General features: G+C 43.7%; 2 protein-coding genes across 8 annotated transcripts in view; both read left to right on the top strand.

Annotated features, from left to right (window-relative positions):
• The window catches only part of si:ch211-196i2.1 (collagen alpha-1(I) chain), a 49260-nt gene extending 46620 nt beyond the window's left edge, over positions 1-2640 (top strand). For 5 of the 6 annotated variants that reach the window (XM_057019254.1, XM_057019256.1, XM_057019257.1 and 2 more), the window contains 3 exons: positions 9-89; positions 195-377; positions 592-2640. In XM_057019254.1, the coding sequence (XP_056875234.1) occupies positions 9-89; positions 195-377; positions 592-741 (414 nt within the window). In that variant the 3' untranslated portion in view covers positions 742-2640. Of the gene's footprint in view, positions 1-8; positions 90-194; positions 378-591 lie in introns of those variants that run through there. The other variant, XM_057019255.1, reaches the window with a different exon arrangement.
• A 3519-nt stretch (positions 2641-6159) lies between these two features.
• man1b1a (mannosidase, alpha, class 1B, member 1a) lies at positions 6160-15823 on the top strand. Of its 2 annotated transcripts, none has more exons than XM_057019117.1 (14): positions 6160-6434; positions 6844-6981; positions 8718-8826; positions 9092-9285; positions 9508-9647; positions 9916-10022; positions 10828-11019; positions 11755-11903; positions 11988-12176; positions 12666-12856; positions 13042-13162; positions 13369-13563; positions 13752-13883; positions 13997-15823. In XM_057019117.1, the coding sequence occupies exons 2-14, from the start codon at positions 6880-6882 to the stop codon at positions 14204-14206; spliced, it is 2031 nt and encodes a 676-aa protein (XP_056875097.1). In that variant the 5' UTR covers positions 6160-6434; positions 6844-6879; the 3' UTR covers positions 14207-15823. The 2 variants fall into 2 exon arrangements, with proteins under 2 accessions (XP_056875097.1, XP_056875098.1); XM_057019118.1 differs by having other exon boundaries at positions 6160-6441.
• The last annotated feature ends 8997 nt before the right edge of the window (positions 15824-24820 follow it).

Raw genomic sequence — 24820 nt, 5'->3', positions numbered from 1 at the left:
ATCCACAGCTGGCTATGAAGTCTTGGATGGAGGGCTCTTCCGATGAGGGATCCTTCCAGTGGCTCAGTGAGCTGGAGCAGGGCTTCCAGGTCAGTAAGTTTTGAGACGCATCCAAAATTCTCGTCACATTACAATATACTGTGCTGTAAATCATCAAATCGGGGTAGCGTCAGATCATTTGTTATGATTTTTAGTTTTACTATCCAGGGGCAAGTGTGGTCCAGTTGCGTTTCCTGAGGTTACACAGTAGCACAGCCACTCAGAGCATGACCTACTCGTGCCACCCAGGACACAGACTGGGCCTGACGGACACAGAAGTCAAATTCCTCACTGACACAAAGAGACAAAGTTACCTCGGAGTTATTCAGGATTGCGTGGTATGTTTTTCTTTCTTTTTACTTCTATGAATTTGACTGAATTTGAATTCATTTCATGTGATTTGAAATGTTTTACAAAAAGGTGTCAATAATGACACTAAAGTAAAAAATATAGTATGTATAAACCTGTACTTCTGCTCAGCACTTCATGAGGCGAACTATAATATGAAGGTGCACAAACACGCATATTGTCTGTGTTTTTTTTGTGTGTCAGCCTGGAGAGGAGAACATTTCAGGAGCTCGTCAGTCTGTGTTTGAGTTCGAGGACCTCCACCTGCTTCCTCTCAGAGATGTAGCAGTAAAGGGGAGAGTAAACTTCACACACCGGTTTGGATTCAATGTGGGCCCAGTGTGCTTTAGCTAGAGGACACAGAGGATGCTGGAGGATTCTCAGGTCAGAACACAAACCTCTCGTTGAATCATGGACCACAGGACTTCTGGAAAAGCGGTGCCCATGATTTTCTTCTCTTTTCTTCCTTTTTTGATTCGCTGTCTCCAGTGATGTTATTTACTGTGCTCGTCTTTGATCGTGAATTTGAGTGGATACAAGCAGCCCTCTGTGAGTATCAGGGCAAATCCACGTGTTTACAGTGTAACTTTTGGTATCATGAGAAAAGGTTAGCGTTTTATACTTTACTTTTTAAAATGGATTTTTGAGATGTATTTCAGCCTTCTCCAGTGGCCCATGTACATATATTCATGTATATAAAAGTTAGACTGTCCTAAATGATCTCTTTACAATATGTTCTGCATGGCAGATACAGTGACTTGAAAATGTTTGCGAACTCTTTACAGTTGTTAATATTTCTACAAAGATATGACCTCATCAGTTTTCTCAATTTTAAGACAAAATGAACCCAATTAAAAACATAAGAGAAAAACACTGATGGCAGTGTGTTATTTATTTAGACTGACAAACACAGTCCCAAATTTATTGAATATTTGAAATGGGTCAAATAATTTGTGGGATTTGTTTGGATTTCTTCATAAAAAAAGACTGTTTCTGGTTTCAGGTTTTTCCTTATTATCATCAGATGTGTGTGACCAGGCACACCACCAGGGTAACTGTTTCTCAAGCACTGCCTAGAACCAACTGATTTTTCATTTAATATCTCTTTTATATCTTCTCAGGAATTACACAAATATGTCAACTGGCAATGAAGCTGTCAACTGTCATTGCCAGCTGTTTTTGGGATTCTCTGCATTATTGATGTCAAAAAATACAGTTAATACATAAGAATAATGGTATCAGCTGAAGTTTGATGTTATTTTTTTCATTCATTTTATGTAGTCAAGATACGGCCTTGAAAATAAATCTAGCCAAGCCGAGGTGGCATTTAGATAGTGTCAAGTGCTGTTTGTTGAAATGAAAATAACTTCATCCTATATAAAAATAGGCCTCAATCATCACAGCAGTGTGGGAACTCATATTATTATATTTGTGCTGCTGTCGGCTAGCAACAGGCTGCACAGGCGTACTGAATGTTAGCTGCATAACTGTCGATGGATCATTGGTAACATAACACAAATTGCCAGAGAAAGTCCAGAAAAATTAACTGGTGAGGCGTCGATGTGTGATATGGATCCGTCTGGACTGTATTCGTATTCTAATCAGACATGTGTACTCTGTGCCATTTAAAACTTGTCTTTCCCTCCTTCTTTCTGGCCATCTGTGTTCCTTGACCTGCTCAACATTTCTTCCACTTAAAAGGGAGTTTGTCCTTGCTTGTTGGGGGTCCGGCTCTGGGGTTCAGTAAAGCGCGTAGAGACAGTATATCAGTAAATATTTGTTTGAATTAATTGTGTGTGTTTAAATGACTGAGCCAATCAGAATCAGATTTTAGTGACAAAATGCGGTTTCTTGTGTTGTATAATCTTTGAATCAGGACAGGGTAATGCTGCTCAGCATTCTGTTTGATATTATTGGGCACTAAACCTTTGTTCTGCTGCCCACTATCAAGAAGGGATTATGTCATTAGAATTTCAATTTTCACAGTGAATAACTGGGACATTTACACTGTTACCTGTGTACTTTACTCAGATTTGGTTAGACTTGCTTCATGTACTTATAGCTTTTTTCTAACAAATGAAAAGATGAGGGGAGTAGAACAAATAACCATTAGAGCATCTCAATCCCCTTAATGAAAACGTACAGTCTGATATTATGTCGATGACATTAAGTGATTGCCTTCAACTTGAATTTGTGCTTTGCTTTATCTTAAAGACTCTTGGATGGTAAATAAAATCTTTTAGTTTCTCTGCAGATTCATGATTTTGTCTTTGTAAGCAGTGAATGATGTAGAGCCTACGGGCAGAAGATGAGATCTCAGGGTGTCGTTGGTGACAGAAGAATCTACTGGCTTAGGCCAGAAAAATGACAAAAAGATGCAGAACATGCAAAAAAAAATCAAACGAGGGAGTTGAACGGGCAAAAAGAAGTAAAATGACGCAAGGACATTAAAAGAGTCTCTGTGACAGCAGCCAACCTTGAAAGGAATTGAAGAACATCAGAGAAGACGTCTCAACCTGACAGACTTGATGTCATGTCAGGCCCAAACGGGAACAGAAAACCTCTTAACCCAAGATGGAAGAACAGACAAGTCACTACAGATCAGAGGAGAAAGGGTTTCACGCAGATTTCTGGAGATGAGAATGAAGAGAAGACGTGTCAACAATTACAGGCACCATCCCATAATTGTTGTCATGTTGTCAACAGCAGGAGGGTCCCCCTACATGAGCCTGGTCCTGCTCAAGGTTTCTTCCTGTTAAAGGGGAGTTTTTCCTTGCCACTGTTGCTTGTCTGGGGTCAGGCCCTGGGATTCTGGAAAGCGCCTTGAAACAATTTTGATTGTAAAAGACGCTATATAAATAAAGATTGATTGATTGATTGATTGATTGATTGATTGATTGATTGTAGATGTAATAACTTCATGTTATAGTGTGGATGGCATCTGCACACTGTTTGACTCTGGATATGAATGAATCCCCACATCAATCTGACAGCTTATCTCACATTTACAAGGACAAAACAGTTAAATAGAGAACGACTCTGTTTACTGATATTTTAACACAATTAAGAATTGTCTTAAAACAGTTTGATAGTTGCTGAAACATCTCCAGATGGTTATCATTCAAATAAAATTGTTATAGTCTTATTAACTTCATGCTAGTTTGATGTAAGGGGTATCACAAAAAATGCAGAGAAGCTTCTTTTCCTTTTTCTTGACCACTAAGAGTCCCAGGTGCACGTAGTCAAAAGCAGCTAAGCACAGGGTTACATGTGAGCATTTAGGGGTTCTGTACATTGCTCTAGGGTACATTGGCAGTGTCCTGGGACCTCCCTCTGTGAGCAGCTCGCATCGCCACAACACTGAAAAATGCACTAGTTTTCATTAGACGTACAGTCAAAATTTCCTTGTAGTTTCTCTTTAATGCCACATCTTTATTGCATGGTATATTTATTTTAAAAAAAATATATTTTAAGGTCATATGAGACAATTATTTGTCCATCCATCCATCCATCCTCTACCGCTTTTCCGGGGTTGGGTCGCGGGGGCAGCAGCCTAAGAAGAGAAGCGCAGACTTCCCTCTCCCCAGCTACTTCTTCCAGCTCATCCGGGGGGATCCCCAGGCGTTCCCAGGCCAGTCGAGAGACATAGTCTCTCCAACGTGTCCTGGGTCTTCCCGGGGGTCTCCTACCGGAGGGACATGCCCTGAACACCTCGCCAACAGGACCACATCATCCGCAAAAAGCAGAGACCCGATCCTGAGGTCACCAAACCGGACCCCCTCAACACCATGACTGCACCTAGAAATTCTGTCCATAAAAATTATGAACAGAATCGTGACAAAGGACAGCCCTGGCGGAGACCAACCCTCACCGGAAACGAGTTCGACTTACTGCCAGCAATGCGGACCAAACTCTGACACCGATCGTACAGGCAGCGGACGGTCCGTATCAGCGGGCCTGACACCCCATACTCCTGTATGACCCCCCACAGGACCCCCCGAGGGACACGGTCGAATGCCTTCTCCAAGTCCACAAAACACATGTGGACTGGTTGGGCAAACTCCCATGCACCCTCGAAGACCCTGCTGAGGGTGTAGAGCTGGTCCACTGTTCCACGCCCAGGACGAAAACCACATTGCTCCTCCTGAATCCGAGGGTCCTCCTCTCCAGTACCCCTAAATAGACCTTACCAGGGAGGCTGAGGAGTGTGATCCCCCTATAGTTGGAACACACCCTCCGGTCCCCCTTCTTAAAAAGAGGGACTACCACCCTGCCAATCCAGCAGCACCGCCCCCGATGTCCACGCGATGATGCAGAGTCGAGTCAACCACGACAGCCCTACAACATCCAGAGCCTTCAGGAACTCTGGGCGGATCTCATCCAACCCCGGGGCCTTGCCACCAATGAGTTTTTTACTACCTCGGCAACTTCAGCCCCCGCATCCTTCCCCACCATCGGAGCCAACTCACCACCAGGTGGTGATCAGTTGACAGCTCTGCCCCTCTCTTCACCTGAGTGTCCAGAACATGCGGCCACAAATCCGATGACACAACCACAAAGTCGATCTGCGGCCTAAGGCGTCCTGGTGTCAAGTGCACATGTGGACGCCTTTATGCCTGAACAAGGTGTTTGTTATGGACAATCTGAGACGAGCACAGAAGTCCAAAAACAAAACACCATTTGGGTTCAGATCAGGGGGGCCGTTCTTCCCAATCACCCCTCTCCAGGTCACACTGTCATTGCCAACGTGAGCATTGAAGTCACCCAGGAGGATGAGGGAGCCCCCAGAAAGAGCACTCTCCAGCACTCCCTCTAAGGACTCCAAAAAGGGTGGATACGCTAAACTACTGTTTGGGCCATAGGCACAAACAACAGTCAGGATCCGTCCCCCCACCCGAAGGCGAAGGGAGGCTACCCTCTCATCCACCGGGGTAAACTCCAATATACAGGCACTGAGCTGGGGAGCAACGAGAATTGCCACCCCTGCCCGTTGCCTCTCACCATCGGCAACTCCAGAGTGGTAGAGAGTCCAACCCCTCTAGAGAAGACTGGTTCCAGAGCCCTTGCTGTGCGTCGAGGTGAGGCCGACTATGTCTAGTCGGAACTTCTCAACCTCATGCACCAACTCAGGCTCCTTTCCCACCAGAGAGGTGACATTCCATGTCCCTAGAGCCAGTTTATGCAGCCGGGGATCAGACCGCCAAGGTCCCTGCCTCCGGCCGCTACCCAAAACACAATGCACCCAACCCCCTTGGCCCCTCCTGCAGGTGGTGAGCCCACGGGAAGGGGGTCCCATGTTGCCTCTTCGGGCTCTGCCCGGCCGGACTCCATGGGCAGAGGTCCGGCCACCAGGCGCTTGCCAAAGTGCCCCACCCCCAGGCCTGGCTCCAGGAGGGGGCCCCAGTGACCCGCATCCGGGCAAGGGAAACTTGAGACCAATGTTATTTATCTTCATTAGGGGATCCTGGGCTACGCTTTGTCTGATCCCTCACCTAGGACCTGTTTGCCATGGGTGGCCCTACCAGGGGCATAAAGCCCCAGACAACGGAGCTCCAAGGATCATTTGGACACGCAAACCCCTCCACTACTATAAGGTGGTAGCCCAGGAGGGGACAATTATTTGTGTCTTAGTAAAATATTTCCTTACTTTGAATATTTCCTGCCATCTTTTATTTCTCTAATACTATTATAACGGATCATACCAACAAATAATTTACTGTCGTCACAACACATTTTGAGTCTTCCCCTTTAAATGACAGACGTTTGGGTCACGTGACACGCTCATTTCCGCGTTTGTGTATTTTGGATCAACTGTATTGTGAACTTTAGCCATGTTTGCATTTGATTTGAGCGTTAAAGTTTGAAAAGTCGCTGTTTAGCAAGCAAATGGGGAATATTGGAATTGGTTTTCCGCTTATGTTACCCCTTTGTTTTCTGGGAGGCCGGAAAGCAAAACGAGAGAAGAAGACAGCTAGCTTAAATTGGGTGCCTGTAGTGCCGTTGTTTTAGCTAAGTGGAGAACACGGAGCAGCCAACCAGGAGCAGGGGTGAGAGGCAAGAAAGAAGCCTAATGTGGGCTTCCAGATGTATATTTTTACTCTCCGACACGCTACTAATGTATAGGCACACGTTATCAAACCATAGTTAGCAGTTAGCCTCTTTAGCTTGTAGCATGTGCTGAATCAAGAAATAAATATCCAGCTTGCGCTTATTCCCTCTTTTATTCCACATTTTCTTCAAACCTGTTTTGCTTTTTAGCTCTAGTAGTATTCCATTTTAGCTCTAGTAGTATTTCATGTATTCCATTTTTAGTTTGAATATGAGAAATAATCCACATTTTTAAAACAATGCCATTTTCTTTCTCATACTCGCTAACAGATTTTTAATGCAGCAGAGGGGAGAGTACATATCAAAGGAACTAACCACAACTACAGTGACTGATTCTTTTTCTTGCAGGTTGTTCTCTTTGCATCTGCCCCCTCAGATGAGAAAATGTACCCCCCTTCCAGGAAAGATTTCATTGCTCTGACTCTTCCTGATTCATCCAACCACCCTTACAACAACGGCAAACACCGGAGGCAGTCCTGCTGGAGGGTGAGAGGTCCAGTTTACTCAGGCTTTTGGGCTTCCTTCACAGGAAGAAGGAGCAAATACATGTGTTCCGACCAGCGACATTGAATAACGTGTTGCTTTTATTAGACTTGATGGCACATTGAGATGTGTCTGATTGCTGCTGCCCTGCTCAGACCTGAATGTGAGCAAAGAGCTTCACCTTCTAAGTGTCCGACTTTGTGATTGTTATTCAGGTCACTTTGGTGAGACTGAGCCGCTCTCATTCTGATGAAAAGCATCGTTTTACTTCAAACTCCATTCAGTTTCTATTTGACAAGGGACAGCCTGCATTCCTTTGATAAAAGCTTCACTACGACACATTGTGTCTCGTCACTGTACCGGCAGAAAATAAATTGCGTAAATCTCTCTCACTCTCTTTCCCTATCTCTTTCTCTCTCTGGCCGTATTGTTTTTCATTTTATTATTTTTATTTGATAGTGTGATCCTTCTTACTATGAGCCCATAACACTTTTTGCTTGTTTTACTTGTGTTGCTTTGCTTAGGTGTCGTGGTTTTTTGTAAAGTTGCTTTGAATTCATGACTTTCTGCTTTGTTATCGGTTCAGTAGCGTAAAAATCACTAGTGCGTCTTGTCATACACCTTCACTTCATTGTCATATTTTGAATGTAAACACTCTACGCATACAAGTGCAGCATTGTGATACCGCTCTTGTTCATGATAGCAAATTTGCTAAATGTACCATTTTAATAGAGTTCCTGGAGTGAAATGTACAATTTATCATTTATCTGTTCATCTGTGGGCATCATTTGAATCTCTGGCTATTGGCGGTCATTTCAGTAATGATTAAGCCGGATGTACTCACGTCCTGGCTGCAGTTAAAGAGTTGGAGCCAACCTTTGAGTGGTCTGTGGGGTCAGCGCCATACGTCACATAGGATTAAAGAAACATTAACAGAATTTTTGCAAGCTGGCCGATGTCGGTACTTGAATTGTAGCAGCTGGGCTGTTGAAGGCGTTTCACCTCTCATCCAAGAGGGTTCATTAGTTCTCGCTGACTGTTTGGGAGCTCCAGATACTTGTAATCATCTGTAGCCATTAACACATTTGGAGCCTCAGTCACCTGGTTGTTGGTTGTGTTGATGGCTCCTGAAGAGTAGACGTCTCTGGAGCATCAAACCACCATTTTGAAATTTAACGGAATTTCTAGCTCCACTTTACACATTCTAACATGTTGAGCTTATTGTGAATGATTGAAACGCCTTATATTATCCTTCCAGCCATCCAGTGAGGACGACCAATGATCAGATTATGCTCTCAGTTTAACGAAAGCATCCCCTGTGTGTTTCATCACAGTTGGCGGTTGATCTCTCATCCGTTTCATAGTGTTGCGTGAGCATTAATTAGAGCCTGTACCAGCGCTTCCAGAGGCCCACCTGTTTGCCTCCTGTCCCCTGAGAGCCTGTCAGTCTGTCGCCTGCCTCTAAGCTGCTGATTCCAGTCGCTTTGTGTTTTTATTTTGGAGCAGCTGCTGGGTGTGATCCATCAGGTGAAGACTCTGACATGTTGAGTTCGTACGGGGTAAGAAAGGCAGGATTTCCTCCAGACTCTTTCGTGTCTGCTAATTCAGGGAGGGATTAAACAATGTTGAATGGTTTTCAGAAGCCCGGGGTAGAGGGCATCACGGAGGGTGGAGAATGTGCTGACGGAGCTTTTGTTGTTATGCGTATCAGCCCTGGTCCGCTGTTTATCTCCCCGCAGAAATGGAAGCAGCTGTCTCGACTCCAGCGAAGCCTCATCCTGTTTCTGCTGATGCTGCTGCTTATATTTGGACTTTTCTCATTCCCCAGCATCACAGAACAGTGGAGAGGTAAATCACATCATCTTCCCGTCACAACACGTTGTTTTCTAACAGTGTCAGCCACACGAGGAAATGGAGCTCACTGATTGTGTGCTATTAGATGTAAAAGACAGTAAGTTTGGCTTTCCTTTTGGATTTGAAGACAGAAATTGTAAACTTGTGGTAGCGGTGGGTCATTAAATCTGCAGCAGCGATGAGTATTTCTAAAAACATGGCTCTGTATCTTATCTGAGGTGTGGATTCTCTCTCTCTCTTCTTTCTTTCTCTCTCGTAGGATTCTCTGACAGGGAAGGATGGCTGGAGGTGAATGACAGAGGGGTGAGGACCATTATTCCAGGTGGAAAGTCTCTCTCAGATCAAGCTGCAGAGAAAGACCCCCCCCCAATGGTCAGGCCAGATGTTGGTTCCGACACTGTGGAGGAGACGAGAGACCAAAACATTCCCATGATGCCAAAACCTCCCATTAAGGTTAGACTAGCACGTTTTTTTCATTTTATTTTGGTCAACAGCATTGAAAATGTTAATTATTAATAATTACATTTTTTCCCAATTTAATTAGTCATGTCACATTCTGATTTTGATAATAAATAGCTTATATACTGCTTTTTAGATCATTGTATTCCATTCCTGAGGTGGGGGTTTTAATTATATTTATAGCTCCTTTTCTTTTTATCTAATCTCAATCCTTAGAAAAAGGGCCCAAGCAAGAGAGGTCCACCCAACCTGCAGAAAAATGTGGGTGCAGCCCTGCCGGACGCAGCTGAAGGAGAGAAAAAGGAGCTGATTGAAAATGAGGGAGGGGAAGAAGACAAAGAAGAGAACATTATCAGGTAATGCTCCACCGCTTCACGCCTGGGACTGCTGAAAAAGGTAGATGAGATTTATTTTAAATATAGCTTTGCTGCTCCCATAGCTTAGCATAGCCCATCAGCTAATCTAAACTGGTTTTAAGCTATTTTTAAACATTACTGTCTAATATATGAGAAACAAAGTTGTTTTTTGTTTCCATTTTGCCAAACATGATTCCATTTCAGTTGTCTATAGCATTTGTCGCAGTAGATGTTGCTAAATGAAAGAATTTGTGTTTTCCTCTCTCAGCTGGAGAGGAGCCATGATCGAAGCTGACCAGGCCACAGAACCTCCACCCTCAGCCGTCGACAAAGGCCCGGTAGCTCCAGTCCCAGTTAACCCTGCCCCCCCTGAAGGTCAGTCCTGCACTCTGGCTTTCTTAAAAATATCTCTGGTTCTTTCCAGGACTTTTGAGTTGGTAAACAATCAAATCCCATTGATTTGATGTACCGTATTTTCCAGACTATAAGGGGCACCTAAAATCCTAAATTTCTCAAAAATTGACAATATATATTTAACCCGGTTCACCTTAAATATTAATTCTGATTGTACTTAATGACCTCGAATCCATTTTATGTGGTAAACGGTGCCCAAAACTCTGTCAGATTGTTTTAGTGCGTCTCTGTAAGCTGGAGCCATTCGTACTGTGACAACTGAACAATGATGAGTTATTGTGCACGAGTTGAGTAAAGTTTGATTTATCTGACTGTTTTGTTTCGCTTAATGCGCCCCATCATCCGCCTTTATAGTCCAAAAAATACGGTGTAACATTAATCATATATTCACAGAAATATATCTAAATAATAAAGATGTCTTCAGCATTTATATCCTGAATTTAACATTTCTAAAAATTCCAGCGCTAAGGTTTAACAGGTATTGTTCAGTCTTCACTCTTTCTTTCCATCTCAGTGATTTCAGTGCTGTCCAGGTTTACTTCTATAGGCTGTTTACAGACGTGAGATTCAGATTTGTACCTCCGTAGAATGTTTCTGCGACGCAGCAGGATATGAAGCTGCAGTATTCACACACTGCACAGAATATTGTACAAAAATTGTACCGAAAAATACAAGAATGCTGGGTATTTTTGAGGGACAAAACATACGTTTAGAATTGAAACCTTCCTTTTTCTTCACGTATTGTTTTTTCCTCCATTTTCTGTAGCGACTGGTGGAAGTGTGGACAGATTGGAGGTGGTACGTGATACCTTCAGGCATGCTTGGAAAGGCTATAAGGATCATGCGTGGGGTCGTGACGAGCTCAAACCCATTTCCAAGTCCTTTGGCGAGTGGTTCGGACTTGGTTTGACACTTATTGATTCTCTGGACACCATGTGGATTCTTGGCTTGAAAGAAGGTATTCCTTGTGTTTTGTTCAATCTCGCATTTAGCTGGGTACATTTTAATGTTTTATTCCAAATATGATGTATTATACACCCCCCACATCTTTAGCAGAGTTAAAAAGCAGCACTTAGAGCTGGGTGTGTTAATTAAATATTAAAACAAGGACTTTTTTCTCTGCTCGGGATGTTAACAGTTACAGTAAAAGTCCAGATGAATAAATAGATTAAAAGACATTAACTTTGGCCCTGCTGCATTAGATGTGATTCTTATTTCCGCTGTTTTTATTGCAACCTAATTTTAGAGAAGGGTAACATAAGAATAGAATAGTATTTATATCACACGATCCCTACAAGGTGGTGTGAGCTGAGTTTAACAAGTATAAAGCATGTCTGCTATTTGCAGAGGCTCATTAATATCTGCCTTATTTGTACAGTGTAGTCGCATATTTTAATCAAGTAAAGGGTGGTATGGCAGATAGGTCTTTTGCACATGGATACTTTGCATTTTGTCCAATATTATGCTAATATGCTTGCTAATGACTTGCTAATGACCAGCTGCCGAAAGATGTCAGTCTAATTTGTGCAGTTCTGAGCTTTTGACAGCGTATTCCTGATAAATGTGTCTCATATTTGGTGCTGACCTTGGGAATGTTTTGTAATGATAAATAGAACTCACAGGTGGCTTTATGAGCTCATCACAACTAACATTAAATCTCTGACGCTGCGTGTTGTCCTGCGCATCACTCCAGAGTTTACAGAAGCAAAGAGCTGGGTGGAACAGGAGCTGTCCTTCAGCAAGAACACGGACGTGAACCTGTTTGAGACGACCATCCGCGTCCTCGGTGGTCTGCTGAGCACCTACCATCTGACAGGAGATCAACTCTTTCTTGACAAAGCTGTGAGTTCTTGCTATTTTGGCTCACGCTGAATCATTTAAAATAGTTTGTATGTGCTGCTCGAATTCTTTTGCTTCCATTTCCAGAAAGACCTCGGGTCCAGGTTAATGCCAGCCTTCAATACTCCATCTAAGATCCCCTTCTCGGACGTCAACATTGGGAAGGGAACAGCCCATCCCCCCCGATGGACCACAGACAGCACGCTGGCTGAGGTCACGAGTATCCAGCTGGAGTTTAGAGAGCTGAGCCGCCTCACTCAGGAGCCGCAGTACCAGGTCAGGATGCCAGGAAGCCTTAATTAAAGGAAAAGTGCTGCAGTTTATCACACATGTCATTAGTTCTACTTCCCTCTGGAGTAAACGAAAGAAATCGAGGCTGTTAATATAATTAATTCTTAGGTTCTCTGGGTTGGAGCTCAGCAAGATTCAGACGTTAAACGCAGCTCAAAAACACTCGTGTGATTAACGTGACAAGCAGCAGGGGTGTTTGCATTAAATCCATCATGATGTCAGCTTTTGAGTGAGAAAGCTCTGAGTAATATCAGCTCCCTTCCACCTAAGCTAAATAATTTCTGTCACAGTCTCCGCAGTGTGTGAGATGGATTCTAATGAGCCCGGTTTCATCAGCGTGTGAAATTACTCATCGCGCCTCAATAATAAGCCATTTTTCAAATGTATTATCTCACATCAGCTGTGAATGATACATTAGTAAATGCCAAGTAATGGCTTTATTTTTCTTTTCTTTTTTAATTTTTTTCCCCCCAGGAGGTGGTGAATGAAGTCATGAAGCAGGTCCACAACCTGGGAGGGAAGCAGGACGGGCTCGTACCCATGTTCATCAACACCAACAGCGGCCAGTTCACCCACAAGGGGGTGTTCACGCTGGGAGCCAGGGCTGACAGCTACTATGAGTACCTGCTAAAGCAGTGGATCCAAGGCGGCAAGACCGAAGACACGTAAAAAAAAACACTTTCAAAATAAAATCCATATATATACACACACATATATTCATATAAAAAAGGTGCAGCCATGGTTTATTGTTTGGTTCCTTGTCAACCCGCTTCAGGTCCAGGTACCAGTCAACGTGGTGACGTCACTGATGTGTTTTATGAATAGAGCTCTTGTTTTTGGTGCTTTTAAGGTTGTTGGAGGACTACCTCCAGGCCATCGATGGAGTGAAAAAGCATCTTGTGAGGCAGACGGGACCCAACAGGTTGACATTTGTTGGGGAGTTGTCTCATAACCGCTTCAACCCAAAGATGGTAAAGACAAGATCACTTGCACATTGTAAAGGTTTAGTCTGACTTGTCTGTGGTTTGGGGTGTAGTTTATTAGCGTTGTGCTTTTGGGAGAATCAGACCAGAGGGATGTGATCAGACTCGACCATGCAAATCAAACCTCTCGGTTTCATATCAGTTCTGTCTCATCACGTCCTGGTTTTGCTCTGTCATCACTCGTCATCCTCCAGGACCACCTTGTGTGCTTCCTGCCCGGAACTTTAGCACTGGGGGCCCACAACGGCCTCCCGGGGGACCACATGGACCTGGCAGTGAAGCTCATGGAGACGTGTTATCAGATGTACAAACAGATGGAGACCGGCCTGAGTCCGGAGATCGCACACTTTAACCTGCAGGCCAGCGACAGTCAGGATATATATGTTAAGGTGATCTTGGATAATGCCTGATAACTTGTTCAGTTTTGCCACATCTCTTCCTTTTTCTGTACATTTCTCATGGGACAGTAATGCTTTTGAATCGGGGTGCTGCTGACTTCATTTGATGTTCAGATGTGCCCGTTGTGCCTGTTGGAATATGTAATTTAATATTGATGACAAATTGTTGTGTGCTCCAGCCTGCAGACAGACACAACCTGCTGAGACCAGAGACGGTAGAAAGCCTGTTCTACCTGTACAGGTTCACCAAGGACACCAAGTACAGAGACTGGGGGTGGGAGATCCTGCAGAGTTTCAATAAGTACACTAAGGTAAAGACGACTCGCCAAAGTATTTCAGTTTGATTTCATTTCAGTGATTTCCATTTGGTATCTTTGGTTCTACTTTCATTGACGAGTGATCCATCCCATCCATCCCCCTTCAGGTCGCCGGTGGTGGCTACACGTCTATTAACAATGTGGAAGACCCTACCAACCCAGGGCCAAGAGATAAGATGGAGAGCTTCTTCCTGGGTGAAACGCTGAAGTATTTGTACCTGCTCTTCTCTGATGATGCAGAGCTCCTCCATTTAGACAAGTATGTCTTCAACACGGAGGCCCACCCTCTCCCCATATGGCCCTCGTCTCCCAAATGATGCTGCCACACTAGAGGTCTGGAAATATCAGCGCTACTAAGTTCTGCCCAGGTTCAAAGGCCGAAGACCATCCATGCGGGACTTCTGCGCCAGTGAGCAGAAGCTGCTTGTCATTTTCCCTAAAGGGTGTTGGAGCCGGTCTCTAATGGAAACGAGCCTAACCTGGCTGGTTGTTCTCATGCGTATGAAGATAGCATCGAGGCTGCGGAGCACGCCTCCATTCAGTGAATTCACAGGAAAAAAAGAAGAGTGTGGAGCCAAAAGGAACTCAAAAGGAATCCAGTTTTCTTTTGAACCCCTCATAAATCTGTAAAGAATTTGTTTGTGATCAGAAATTTGAATAGAAACAGAGAATTGGGAGTTTCTTGTTACTGGCTTTCTGAATTCAAACATGAGCAGATTGTGGTGCATCCAATAATACTTTGTTACAAGAATGAGGCTCTAAAAGAGCCCTGAAATAAGTCCTGGCGGTCCTGGCGCGTGTCTCGATGTGGCGTTTGTGACAGCGAGCACTGGTGATCACATGACCTGTCCTGGATTCCGCAGCCTGTTACATGTTAGAGGAGCAAGAACAGGCTCGCACCAGAGGAGCGGCGCTGACTGACGCGTATCTGCTGTCCACAATGTCCCGGTCCTCCCGACTCTACCGTTACTGATCACTGGCGTCCATAGCAACACCGGGCTGCGGTCACAGCCCGGCAGCAGCACGTGTGCGTGCGTGCGTGTGTGTCAAGGTTATTTTGAAGTCACATTAATAATAATGAATGTCTACATTGTTTCTATTTGGTGTGGGGTTCCATTTTTTTGATCGAGAGGAGCACTTTTCAGTCATTTCCTTGCGCTTGAAGTCCCCAGATTTGGTCTCTGCTGGCTTTGATGTTGCTTTGTTGTCACGCTTTCAGACAGGAGGAGGAATCAAGGCGGGTTTAAAATGTCGGTGGCTCTGAATTTCAAAAAGGACGCTTTGTAGAGTCATTTATGTTTCATCCTTTCCTCAAATCCTAAATGAAGTTTCTCACGGTGATGCATCCATCGCACATTTTGGGCCTTCGTGGTCCAAATCGTCTGTTTTTTGTTGTTTTTTTAACCACAAAGCCATATTCTGAGCCACATCACTGAATGTGCAGTGCTCTGCTGTGCCTGTTGAAATTGTATATAATAGTTTAATCCTATTTGTTAATTGCTGCTGTATCAGTGGTGTCTAAATGTGAAGTATCTTTGATTTGGGTTGATGCGGGAAAAAACTGTGTAAATATTTTGTGCATTTATTTGATGATAGTTTAAACTTGTAACATTCTGAATAATTATGTCATCATCATTTACTCTTTTTTTTTTTTCAATTTTAAAGACCTCATGATTTCACACCAACAAAACCCAATATCATTGACCTCATCCTCTGGGGACCATGCCACAAATATCCGGAATATTTGTTTAATAGCTAAACAATCCTGAATACGGAGCAGTTTGCTGGGGATTTCTCATGTTTTGGTGGGTTTTATGTGCAACAATGTCTAATAATGAAGCTATTTTCTCAGGTTGATACAGTGAGAGGAGAATAAATCAAAGCTCTTGTTTTTAATTCTACTGGGAATAAAGTCTGAACTTGAGACATTTGCACTTCATGTGGGAAGTGGTTCATTCACGTGGCTTTGTGCTCATTTTAAATTCCTGGCGGATTCAAATTGATGGTTAAATATATCATAACGTCTATTAACGTTGTCTTTGGGATGATTCAAGTCAGACCTGACCTATTGAGCACCAGTAGTTTCTTATGGTTGAAGTGACTTTCTCAGACAAAACAACCTTTCAGATGAAACGTCTTTGTAGCCACAAGGAGAAAGAAGTGAATTCATTTTTGAGGGATTATACTTTGATTTTTTTCATTCTATATTTGTGAGGCTGCTGCCTTTGAAGTGGGAGGCAAATCTGTTCCCTCTCAAAGCAAAGTCCATCTGAGGAAGCTGGTTCTGTGCTGCAGTTTAATCTGAGCCCGTTTCAGTAAAGCATCAAATGAGACTTTCTCTGTATTCCCAGGGAGAGTGTGTGGGTGGAAATAGAAAACTAGCTATAGCCTCATGCTTCACATATTTATAATTACTGATGGAAACAGAAGAATTGACTGGTTCAGCTCTGCGGTGAGTTCCCACATCAACTGTAAACATCACTGCTTCACCTTCTCACAGCTCGCTCCTTCACAATAATTCCTCAGTTTTTGTTTTTTGGATCAATCTGAGGCCACTTCACACAACAAAGTTTGTGAGCTGCAAGTATTTAAATACTGTGTTGTGGGTTAAAGTCTATATTTTGTGTTGCTAATGTGAAGCCATAAGGAAATGAATGTTTTATCCCTTTTCTTTTTTTTTCCAAAGCTGCTGGTGCGCACCAACAGGATCCGCGTTTGTGACCCTGAATCACGTGCTGAAAACACGGATCAATACTGTTTTTCCAAGGTTGATCGATAGATCGAGCAGTGCACGAATCCATCCTGACACGTCTGCATAACCATTTTTATACTGTTGTTTTCAGTTTGCCTCCTCACCTTTATCAAATCCACATGAACTCGGATCGAACCTTTTGTAATTGGGGTGCAATTTGGATTGTCTTTCTAGTCGCCTACATTTTTAAAATAAAGATTTTTTTAAAAGAAATAAAATAAGGTGTGGGGTCTGTATTTTTCTACATACAGTATACATAGTTTGAAAGTCCAAACAGGCCGTTATATTCCTCATCGTGGTATCCTTCAGGCAGCTTCCCATTTCTTCTCTTGAAATTGTCTGCTCTGTAGCCTCAGTATGATGAATCAGAAAAGTGTTGCAATAAATTGTCCTTGAAGGTCCTTCTGTGACAACAGCAATGTGACAGAATTTAATTTGTGTGTGTTGAAGGGGCTAGGGGCAGTGGGGGTGTGACTGAAAGCTGTGAATCAAGGATGTTGGTCAAATTAAACGATTTTAGAAAGATTTTAGTGAAATTAAATGGCTTTAGTTAAAGGAAAATCAATGAGAGCAATAATAACAGTAGTATGCGTAATGCAAGTTAAAGACAACATAAATTAAGTTGAGTGACCTTGCAAAAGCCTGGTCAACTTTTCTCTTCAGCACTTCAGGCTTATATGGGCACAGCAACTCACCTAAGTAAGGGGGCGGGGGGGGGGGGGGGGGGGGGCAGTAGAGGCAGCAAATATGGGTTTAAAAAAAAATGCCATTGCAAAAGTTAGCGGTGAAATGATCAATAGTGTCGGTAGTCCAACACCAGGGGGCAGCAGAACCCATCAATCATTAGTGCAGCCAAAACACGTCCTGATCACCATCATCATCATCATCATTATCATCATCATCATTATCATCATCATGGTCCTGGTTGCGATGTGGTGTCTGTCTGCTCTGCTGCAGATGTGCATCTTCAAAAAGTCAAGAGGCTGTGGAGAGAAGTAGAAGGAGAAGATGTTAAACCCACTGAATTCCACTGTAGTGCTGAAGCCCATGGTGCATCGAAACAACACTGCTTCAAACGAGTCTCCCGGCGACGCGTGTCACATCCTGGCTCAGCCAACGGGCCAAAACATCATGTCCAAAAGTGTTTTCCAATATCATGTCTCCAGACAGCACTCGCAGCAAAGGCAGCATCTGAACAAACAGAAGGCCGACACCTGGCTGCTCGCTCACAATGGCCTGTTTGAACTTTGGGAGTGATTTCCAATTGCAAGGCGGGTAATGTGTCAGCAATTGGAAGAATATCGGAGACAACGGGCTGCCTGTGCTGCAAATGTGGAATGTTTTGGGGGTTTTCTCTCTTTCCTCTGAATATTGACTAGCTGTCTTGGAGCAAACAGCCCACAACATAAAAATGTATATTTTTCCACTATAAGTGTGTCTTTATTATATCTTGGATTGATACCCTTTTCCCTGCCACGTTACCTTGAAAAAGAAATGTTCAAAAACACCCTCCAGGTTTGTGCGATCACAGACTTTAGAAACTTACAGTTGCAGGTAAGTCTGATCTTTCAGGTGGTATTTGAACACTTATGTATGTATTTAATGATAAATTATCCTCAAAGATCCTTGACTGAGTCAGGATTTAGTTACAGGAGGGAGTTCTGCAGCTTCCATTTCTAAAAAATGGGGGATACTTTGAACATCCAGTTTGCCGTGATGATAAAACTATGTAATAACAAACGCGCAATATCTCAGCTTGAAAACACAGTCGGCTCTTCTCTCTTCATTTTGTGCTTCTTGACCAAGATAATGTTCTCTGCAGGCGCCCATCAAACCAGATGGTGGCCTCACGTAGAGTGGCAACGCTCCGTGGTTCCTGCTCTCGGGCGTTTTGCAGGTGTCATCATCGCGTCGGCACTAATGCAAAAATGAAACCTGACACTTACACGGCGCAGTGGGACGGCAGTTAGCACAGCTGACTCACACCAACCAGTTCCTTGGTTTCCTTCCAGCGCAGCCTGGTGTCTGTTCCCCCCCTTGTCTGCGTGGTTTTCTCCCTGGTCCAGATGCCAGCAGAAATAAGAAAGGGTCAACAGAGGCCCAGCATGTCTTCAAAATACATACAAAAGTGCTTTCTTCCTCTAAAGCACTAAAATTGGCCTCAAACTAGACAGAAAACCCAAATGTTCCAATTTCTAACCACATTATAAATAGGTTTCGTTTGCTCAAATCCATTGCGCAACTGCACGATTTGCTGTTATTTATATCACGCCAATTTGCCCGGAACATTTCTAGGTTAAGAGGCACCTTCAGGAAGTGTGATTACACGTTAGCTCATATAGAGAGCAATGTTCTGCGTATAGGCCTCTCGTGGAGATTTGCTCAGCACAAATACTGAGAGCAGTGGGAATCACCAGCTCCCTCAACAGCAGCGTATAAATTAGATCCTGCTATATGTCAGCATTCGCAGCAATATATCAAGGAGGGAACGGTTTTCCCTGAAATGTTGCCTTGAAACGTTATTATAGGGACATGAGTTTTAAAACCGCTCATTAAATCACCATCAACAGTCTCCTCTCAGCGTGCACGTTGTGCAGATTTAGGTGCGTCTTTAACGGATCCAGGCTGCACGCGTCTGATCTCTGTGGTCGGGAAGGACGGAAGAAAGGAAACGCAAGTGGAATCCCGTTCAGAAATGTGTCTGGCAAACACGGATCCACGTTAATCTGACCTGTGCAGCTTTTGCTCCACAGGCTGAATCCAGCATTGATTTATGATTTCTATCCAGATCATCTCTGTGGAATACTTGCATATTCCAGGACTGCCCGTGTCAGCTGGTACTATGTATCTTTTCTATATATACATGTATATTTCAGTGTGTTATCTTGGACCTGAAGATGAGTTAATGTGCTCGGAAACCTCCTTCACATAGGAGAGAAGCACACAGTTTCTTTGTATTTGTATTGGGCTCGAGATAAACAAGGGGGGCATTCTTGAACGCTTGGGTCACATTACTCTAAGAGACATACAGTGTAGTGTCTCTGGAAAGACGGGATAATACAGAGAAACAGTTGCTGCCAAGTCCTCTCTGCTTAAAAGTAGGAAAACACAACAAAAGGGGATCACGGCTTTGCTCAATCAATACAGCAAAATGCAGCTATTCATCCACTGAGGTTGGGTTGGAATAACAATATTGTGACTCTGTCCACGTTTGGAAACTTTGTCCAACAAGAGCAGTTTAGGAACCTGGACAAGCTGCACCATTCATTTTCCCACCTCATTTGCACTGTGTTCTTGTGTCTCACCTAAATCATCTTATACGTGAAGCTAGGACACGTGTCTTCAGCCTCAGGATGGAAGACATCCCATGTCAGCTCCTGAAGAACTCCCACGACTATAAATTTTGGAGTTAGTCTCTGTGGCTTCAGTGTCGAAGGTTGGAATCGACTTCTCCTTCTTCATTTTATATCCTATTACTGACATTTTCACCCTCTGACACCACGAGAGTCGTGTTTTTCTGCAGAGACATTTAGTACTGGCTGACCTGCCCCTCTGTAGAGGAAAGGACGGGGCCACACTGCTCGGATGCAGTGTGTGTGTGTGTGTGTGTGTGAGACACAGCGGCAGGTATCATGGGAGTTCTGCAGGTCATGAATCTGCCACTGTTTTTTCCTGCAGAACCTTGGACGGGGAGACAGGGAGGATGCTACAGCAGAGTTAGTTTCTAGCCTGGACGACCTGCAGCTACCATAATAAACTGTAGAAATAAGCATTAACCTGAGACAGGTCATTATTTTAAAAATATTTCATGTTTATTATTATAGAAAACAGCTTTTCGTCCGATCATAACAACCCCCATCCCGCATCGACTACTGGGATGCCCTTCCAACGGGGGCGCCGCTGTGTCCGGTGAAGCCGCTTCAAATGGTGGAGAAGACGGTGGTCTGGTCCTCAGCTAACCAAAGTGGGACCACGTCACCCCACTGATGATTGAGCTCTGCTGGCTACCTGTAGCTGGCTGCAATAAGCTTCAGTCATATATGCGGAGCTACAGAGTCCCAGCTGGATCTGCTCCCTCTTACTTGAACAATCTTGGAGCCCATGCTAACTCTCATCCGCTGTGTCTAGCAAAAGCACCTGCACAGGCTAAACGACCCTCCCTTCCGTCAAAAAGCACTTATCTTCCTCCTCCTATCTCATCTTACTGTTACTTGTGTAGTTTCTCTGCCCCCCCCCCCCCCCCCCCCCCCATCCATCTACAGGTACAGCCATCTTTATAGCTGTATGCTGACCTGCTGACCCACTCTACTCTTATACCAGTGGCTTATACTATTAATGTATCTGATCTCTACCTATTCTCTCCTCTCCTCTCCTCTCCTCTCCTCTCCTCTCCTCTCCTCTCCTCTCCTCTCCTCTCCTCTCCTCTCCTCTCTCTCTACCCAGCCCCCCATCACCAGGAGGGTCCCCCTACATGAGCCTGGTCCTGCTCAAGGTTTCTTCCTGTTAAAATGGAGTTTTTCCTCCCATTGTTGCTTGTTGGGGGTCTGGAAGCTGCCTAGAAACAATTCTGATTGTAACAGAAGCTATATAAATAAAGATTGATTGATTGATTGATTGATTGATTGATTGATTGATTGATTGATTGATTGATTGATTGATTGATTGATTGATTGATTGATTGATTGATTGATTGGTGTCACATATACAGGGAATGTTAACATTAGCATCAGCAATATATCCAGGGGTCACGGGGTCATCAAAATCTGCACTGCAGAGGAATTCCTGTCAAACATCAGGTTGTCAAAGAAAAAACCAAGGACCCCAGCAAATGACAATGAATATCAAATCCAAATAAATAAATTAAAACCCTTCTGTTTTTTTCTTGTCATTACCTGCAAAGAGTTGGATGTGAGCTGATCTCAGCTGTTTCCTAGCAACACCTGTTAGATGATGTGGTCCATATACCATACCACATATAGATCTAGGTAATGGCAGGTTTGATTCTTCTCCTCCCCACACACACACACCTACTGATGAGAGTAATTGGTTCAGCACGCCCATAAACTAAACACAGCAAGAAGCAGGATGAAGCTGCAGCGTTACTGGTTTAATCAAATAACTGGAGAACAATGCAGGATTCCGATTCTGAGGAAATTATCTTTGCAAATTACAGCTTTTGTTGCCTTAATCGGAATCAAACAATTTGTTTCTTGGAAAATCATGAGGCCACTACTGACATTGCATGACATCATTGTTGCATCGTTAATCAAAGTCTTGACAGAGATTCGAAAACAATTTATGATACATGGAGGCTTTTCTTTGACCTTTTCAATTCATTTTGTTCAATGATCATGGAAATAACAATATCTCCCACTTCCAACGCCCACCTGTTCAGAGCACATTCATTTTCCATTTGATGAGACCCGATACCCTTGTTAGGCTCGCAGTCATACGCAGTTAAGCCAATTAAGTGAAGTATTTAAGCCCTGCTAAGCCTTTAAAATGATTAGAGTTAAGCATGAAATGTAGTGATTTCATTGACAGCAGGTATTCTGTGTCGCCGGGGTGCTCCAGTGGAACCAGGCCCCACGGTTTAAACATGACGGCGTTCTGACAGCGTTACTCTGCTGGCTCCGTTTGTGACACCCGGCAGCACAGTTGAACACATTCAGCTACTTTTTTGTTGTCGTTTACAGCAAATAAAAGCATGATGTCAGAACTGGGAATATGTGGCTCGGCTCTGTGCTCATTTTTGGGTTTGGGGGCGTGTGTATTGCACTTCCTGTCACCTGTCCAGCCTCCCCTGTTGCCCCCCCCCCCCTCCTTTGAATAAGCTGTGCTGCCTCTCCAGTCTGCGTCCCCTGCTGGCGTCGGCACCATTGTGCCTCTTTCTGACTGCAGTTTCCGTCTCCCATTTGTGATGTTTCGTGTGTTTTCGATGCATCTCTTCCAGGAGTTTCTTGTACGTTATATTTTAGCTCAGGTCAGCCTCCTATGCAGACGATGCCGATTGATTGTTTCAGCTTCCTCACATCGCCGGTGTGTTTCAGGATTGGTTCAGTTTTGGGAATTGAACAGCCTGGATTTCTCACGTGCACATTTCGGAGCACGATCGATCAGTCTTGCTCTCTGAGAACCTCCAGCAAATCTTCTGTGACATCCGAGGTCTCAGCTTAAACTTGAGGGGGTCATTGATTTTCTGATAGAGCTCGGAGGCTCGCTGTTAATAGCACTGTTATTTCTTTCTAGAAATAGTAATAAATGAATAAAATACATAAATAAAGCGAAATAAATCCAATACGCTTGCGTTCATTGGTTGATGCTGCTAACATTCTATTATTTACTATTTAGTGGTTGTTTATGTCATATATTAAATCTTATTTTTTTATGTTATTACCTTTACTTTCCAACTTTATTTCCTGTGCTGGAGGATTAGAGTTGAGCTGTTGTGCAGAACAATCATTTTTACCACTTTTAGTATTGTTGCTGGGCTAAGTTAGGTTTTCTACTTTATCAATGTGTGTGTCGGTAATGTGTCTTTATTTCTAGTGTGTTTCTTCTGTGGATATTGTGCTCAGCATTCATGAGTGTTTACGATTGTGTTTTGATTTTCCATGTTCACCTTTACTCATCTGATTGTGATACATTATTGTACTGAGAGCAAGAGAATGAATGAAAGAATGAAACTTGAAAACTGACACTAAGAAGAATGGAGATCAGGACTTCAGAACTGCTGCACACTCTCTTTCTGTCTTCAAGCCTTCATGCATGTGTTGATGTGCTGCGTCACTCTTAGGAGGCAGAATGCTAGCTTTACACCTCTGGTGATTTTAGTCAGCTGTATTGTCCCCCCTGATATACAGTATATGTCTATATATATAAGATCTTATTCATTTTAATGGCTTCCTCTCTGTTTCCAGCCTTGCTGATATGTGCTGTCAAATGATTTGACACATTTTTTGTCACCGAATAAAATTGTGCATCACCCAAGACGTCTCCCGATGTGCAACTCATCATGTGACGCTGTTGCCAAACATTTGTGACAAACTTTCCGAGCTGAAATACCCACTGCATGTTAATGACTTGGAGTCTACAGAGACCCGACTGGCTAATGACTGAAATTCCATGTTTTGGTTGAGCTGTTTCTTTATGGAAGGCTGCACAGATACTGCGGCAGTGCCGGCAGTCAGCAATTTGCTTCGATCTTAACGTCACCTCAGCAACAATGCGGAGCTAAGCTCATCTCAGCTCCTCTTTACTCATGTCAAACTCTTCAAAATAGAGCCTGTGCCTGCAGCGCATATCTCTTCAACAGTGACACGGTGTAACATATATTTAGTGTGGGCGAGTCTTTCAGAAAACTGAAATAATCTAAGATAAATGAAGCTTGGTGCGAATTGGAGCACTTTTGTTTCACATTTATTCTACTCTCACTTTTATAAATCAAATCATACAAAAAAGATTATTATTATTTCTGATGAGTCCAGATTGACCCTGTTCCAGAGCATGGGGGTCAGAAGAGAGGCATCCTGCTTCGTGGTGACTGTACCAGCCTGTGGGGGCAGAGCTCTGATCTGGGGGGGCTACAGATGGTCAGGTCCAGGTTCAGCAACAATATCTGACCAAAGAGGTCAGAGGTCAGCAGAACACCTGAATATACCCAACGACCAGATTATTGCATCAGTGGATCTGATCTTTCCCTGATGGCACGGGCAGATTCCAAAACGCCAGGACTCATCGGGAGCAAATTCGGATTCGGGGAACACGAGACATCATTTTCACTCATGAATTGGCCAACAGAGTCCACCTTAACGTGCTGGAGAAGGCTTCACGCAGTGGTCCGACTCTACCATCATCAATACAACAGCTTGGTGACAAATTCATGCAACACTGGACAGAAATAAACCTTTTGATGCCAATGTGTGCTGGAATCAAAGCTGAAGTTGGTCCAACAAAATATATATGTATATATGCACACACAGACACACTGTATATACTGTATATATACATCTGTGTGTGTGTGTGTGTGTGTGTGTGTGTGTGTGTGTGTGTGTGTGTGTGTGTGTGTGTGTGTGTGCATGCATATGCTAATCAATATTGTTGGGGTCTAGGGTTTCAGGTCGTGTGTTGTTGTGGTCCTGCTTGTTTCTTCCTGCAGGGGGCGTGGAGGAGCCGATAT

The sequence above is a fragment of the Takifugu flavidus genome, chromosome 20 (assembly GCF_003711565.1).
Source record: "Takifugu flavidus isolate HTHZ2018 chromosome 20, ASM371156v2, whole genome shotgun sequence".
NCBI classification, from domain to species: Eukaryota; Metazoa; Chordata; class Actinopteri; order Tetraodontiformes; family Tetraodontidae; genus Takifugu; species Takifugu flavidus.
Note: the sequence above shows the minus strand (reverse complement) of the source record. Positions and strands in the feature narration are given on the sequence as shown.

Coding starts and splice junctions, on each gene's coding strand:
- man1b1a (XM_057019117.1), top strand. CDS start 6,880: ATGTACCCCCCTTCCAGGAAAGATTTCATTGCTCTGACTCTTCCTGAT. Junction 9,286..9,507: donor TGCCAAAACCTCCCATTAAG/GTTAGACTAGCA, acceptor CTCAATCCTTAG/AAAAAGGGCCCAAGCAAGAG. Junction 12,857..13,041: donor GGCGGCAAGACCGAAGACAC/GTAAAAAAAAAC, acceptor GGTGCTTTTAAG/GTTGTTGGAGGACTACCTCC.